Source organism: Ananas comosus, unplaced genomic scaffold, assembly GCF_001540865.1.
Source record: "Ananas comosus cultivar F153 unplaced genomic scaffold, ASM154086v1, whole genome shotgun sequence".
NCBI classification, from domain to species: Eukaryota; Viridiplantae; Streptophyta; class Magnoliopsida; order Poales; family Bromeliaceae; genus Ananas; species Ananas comosus.
The window spans coordinates 4,859-9,470 of record NW_017892042.1 but is presented as its reverse complement, the minus strand read 5'-3'; the positions used below and the strand labels follow the sequence as shown (position 1 = coordinate 9,470).

General features: G+C 33.7%; 1 protein-coding gene across 1 annotated transcript; it reads right to left on the bottom strand.

Moving 5' to 3' along the window:
* Window positions 1-240: 240 nt before the first annotated feature.
* On the bottom strand, window positions 241-983 carry LOC109705282 (zinc finger protein 4-like). The gene has a single exon (XM_020226017.1). It carries the CDS (start codon window positions 832-834, stop codon window positions 241-243), a length of 594 nt encoding a protein of 197 aa, XP_020081606.1. The 5' UTR covers window positions 835-983.
* Between the last annotated feature and the right edge of the window lie 3,629 nt (window positions 984-4,612).

The following is a 4,612-nucleotide window of genomic DNA, read 5'->3' as shown; positions in this document are numbered from 1 at the left end:
AAATTAGTTCGAGCTTAATCACCAGCTAACTAAAGCCTCAGGGTCAGGTCCAGTTTAGGCAACTCATCTTGTCTAACGTTCAAATTGCCACCACCACTGCTGCTGCTGCTGCTGCCGCCGCCGCCGCCACCGCCACCGCCGGCGGCAGCGGATGTGGCCGACAGATACCCTCCGGACGCTGCCGACGTCTCGTCGAACCTCGATACGATCGGCGGCGGCCTCGCCGACATTGCGTACGCCTCATGCGGATACATGCGTCCGATTGCCGCCGCACTCCCCGACGGCGCTGCCCACCTCCGGTGGCCCTGCCCGAAGAGCCACCCGTGGTGCGCGTGCAACGCGGCCGCTGCCGCAGGCCCCCCGTNGCGGCGGCGGCAGCATCATAGCGGCGGCGGCGGCGCCGCGCTTCGCGAGGCTGCGCTCGTGCTTGTGCGCGTTCTGGTGCCCGCCGAGCGCCTGCGAGCTGTAGAACTTGCGGCGGCAGTAGTTGCACGAGAACACGCGCGGCGGCTCACGGTCGGGCGAAGGCGGCGGCGGCGACGACGATGACGACGACGGGGGCCGGTCGGTCGCGCCGAGCGAACCGATCAGGTCGAGCTCGACCGACGTTCCTTCGTCACTGTCCTCTCCTTCTGCCTTGCTTCCGAGTTGTGGTGTTACGGCCTCTGCGTGTTCGCTACCCACTTTTTTCTCACCATCTTTTTGAAAAGTCTCATCCATGTTGTAGTAATCCATGATGGTGTTGTTGTTAGGGCACAAATAACATGGGGGGGTTTTGTACTTGTGATTGATGTTTATTATTATTATTATTATAGGGAGAGGGGGGGAAAGCATGAATGGAAAAGAATCAAATGAATCTCCCAAAGATGGAAGTGGGGGTTGGGAGTTACAAATTAGAAAAGAGTAGTGAGAGAGAAATTAAGCTTACATGGAAACTTATGTGGCTCCTCTTAAACATGTTGGATGTTTCATGCATCTCCTCTCTCTCTTCTCTCTCTCTCTCTCTCTCTCTAGAAATTAATGCATTGTGAGAGGGATGAATCAATCCAAATTTGATAAGAAAAGTGATATATTAAGACATTTAATCACATGATTGGTGAGAGAAGGTCTAATACTTCCATATTGAAGTGAGGTCACATATGGATGGACCCAGTCTTAGCCATGAGGCTAACTATATATGACAAAAAAAATAAAAAAAACAAAAAAACCCCAAAAATAAAAATTAGTTTCCCCTGCCGTAGTTTAGCGCCTAGTTAGTTAATTCGCGAATTATTCGCGAATTATTGAAAATCCGAATTAAACAGTCCGTTTATGAATTTTTTTCAAAGAAGAAGAATTATTCACGAATTTTTGATCTAGCCGAATAATTCGCGAATTATTAAAAATATGAATAAAAAATTTATAATTTTTTATTTTTAAATATATATTATCTTATATTTTATATTTTATATTTTATACTGAATCCGTTTTTTAAGCCGAATTTTTCAACGAATTTAAAAATTAGAAAATAAATTTTATACGTATTATACCCGTACCGAATTTTTGCCGAATCCGAATTAACTAACTATGGTTTAGCGCATTTTTACTTTATCATTTTGTAGTTTAAACAATTTACACTTAGGTTATCTATAATTTAAAGCTTTTTTTTTTTTTTTACTTATCAGTCACCATCTAATTCAAAAAACTACACATGAATATCATATAGTTTTATTTTTTAATATAATAACATCATATAGTTTTTAAAAAATATCACTTTAATATCTATTTAGTGGGAAGTTTTTTCATTGAAATAATAATAAAACCACACGATAGCTAAGCACAACCTTATTTTTGTTTACAAATTAAAAATACGTTAAACTACGAGGTAGACAAATTAAAATTTACCCAAAAAAAGGAAAAACCTTTAACTGCTTTATTTTTTTTTTTTCAATTTTCACTACAAAATGCTACAATTTACCAACTAGAGAGTGGTACATAATTAAAGTGAAAAATTTTACAAAGAAAAATGTGTAAATACTTCTTGAAATTTACACTTTCACAAGCCGGCGCGAAACTTTTAATCTTATAAATTAGACCTCTTAAACTTTACCAAAACTTCAGAAGATCTCGATCTTCTCCAGTGATGTTACTAATCGGAAAATAGTTTTACTCGCATGCGTTGTAGCATTTGATCTTATGATTGTAAAATATATAATTTTACTGTTCGATTTAATAGTAGATCTTTACGATTAAACAGATCTGTAGAGTAAATAATAAAGTAAAATTTTTCAAACCACATGACGGCAAAGTAAAAATACATTAAACAAAAGGGGTTAATCAAAGTCTACTCAATCTTTTATGTGCACCAATATATCAGTAAACAGTTATTTAATGTGTATATGTTAGCATATATTCCAATATTAACCTTTGAGGTAAAGTACAATTTTTATATTTTATAGGAGCAATTTCAAACATTCCCCTCATAACTTTAAAAATATTACAAATGTCCCTTCATATTTGGTAATATCATTATTACCTCTCAAAATTCATAAATTATATCATAAACAGTCTCAGATTAGTAGAAAATTATAGTTGAATTAAAACATAAAATGATAAATTTTACTCCTTTTTAATTAATTATAGTTAATATTTTGGTTACCGTGAAGGACTGAGAAAATTATTTTGTACGCACTTGCTAATTAGATTCGCATCTCCCAAACCCTAAAAACCCTAAAATCCCTAACACCCTAAAATTTCAAATTCTTAAAACCCTAAAATTCTAAACCCTATAATCCATAACTATAAACGTTAAAACGCTCCATGGGCGGGCGTAACGGGAAAATGGCCAAATTTTAAGCAGAGTTAAACAAATAAGCATAATTTCAATAATTTTATGAAATTAAAAAGATTTTTTTGCTATTGAAAATTTTTTAGGGGTACCTATGTAACTAATTAAGGGTACTCTTCTGAGTACTCAAGAAATTAACCCTGTTTTATAATTATCCTTCTATTTATAAATATTGTATTATCATCTTAAGCTAATTATATTAGAACCTATTTTTATATATAAATAGCATGTTAGGAAACAGCTATAGAATATGTTAAAGTAAACATAACATTGTGTCTCTTTTGCATTGGATCATGGGTGATTTCATATTTGCTAATTTAGGAATCAACATATCCTGGATTAAGATCTCTACACGTAAAGTTGCAGCTGGTTTATTACCATAATTAGGTAATTCCCATGTTTTTAATTAATGGTGGATATTATTATTATTATTATTATGTGTGTGTGTGTATATATATATATTTATGGTATAGGTGCATGAACTAATAATAGTGAAGTGATGAGATTTGGTGTGTAAATATGAAAAGATACGGCCAATGAAACGTTTCATATAAAAAGTAAATAAAAACATATGCATTTGTATCTATTAAGTGATGGGATATTGCTTCATAAATGTATGGTACATAAAAAGTTCAAAATTAAAGAATAATAATAATAATAATAATCTTGTATGCTACTCAAAAGTACATTTCACACTTGAGGGATTTAAATAACTATTCTAGGATTAATACCTTGTCCAAATATACATTAATCTAACTCTTAGCTAGCTAGGGTTTTATTTATTTTTTGTTGGTTTTTGTTTAGGTACATAACTAGCTTGGTTAAGTAAGGAATAATTCTAGCTAGCTAATTCTAGCAATATTTATCAAGTGATTAGCATGTCGAGAACGTGATTAGCGATCACGTGAAATAACTTAGGAACTGATTGGTTTTCCGTAGATTTAGATTCGACAAGTTAGAGTTACAGACAGATGCAACTGGAGCAATTATAGCTGTATCACATTTGAATGTCGGGAGGAATGTAGCAACAAAAGCTAGAGGAGTATATCCTTATATACTTTCAATTGCCGTAAGTCAAATTTGCAGCCGATTTGGCCTCAGGTCAAATTACTGTAGTTGGATTTGGAGTTTAACTACTGCAGTTGAAACTAAATAGGAGCTTCGATTGTTGCAAGTGGACTATATCAGAATTGACTATAATTTTAATTGCAGCAGTTGGTAAAGAATCAAATCATCTGATTTAAGGGGAAAAAAAAGCATTTTTGAGCTAGGAAACAAAAACAAAAATGTAAGGGTAATTTAGATGTACTCTTAAAACTTAGAAAAATATTATAAATATCTCTTCAAAATTGTCAATATCAGTATTATCTATACTATATATAAAAGCGTATAAAAATTTCGACAATGACAGACGGAATCCAAAAAAGAATAAAAGAATATTCTATATATTTCTTACGAATGGGTACGAACAGATATGATCACTTAATTAAAAAAATTTTAAATAAGAATGAACGGTTATGATTAATCAGTTAAAAAATAGCATTTTTATCCATCTATAAATCCAATACGAATGGTTGTATCAATTAAAAATAAACGGTTCACTTAATTAAAAAAATCTCAAATAAGAACAAACGGCTATGATTAATCTGTTAAAAAATCGCATTCTTTTCCAAAAATTTTAATTATAGTGGATGAAAATTAAATTTTAAATTTTGAAATAAATATGAATTAAATTTTGATGCTTTTTGTTTAAAACACATATTTAAATTTTAGATCATCAGAAAT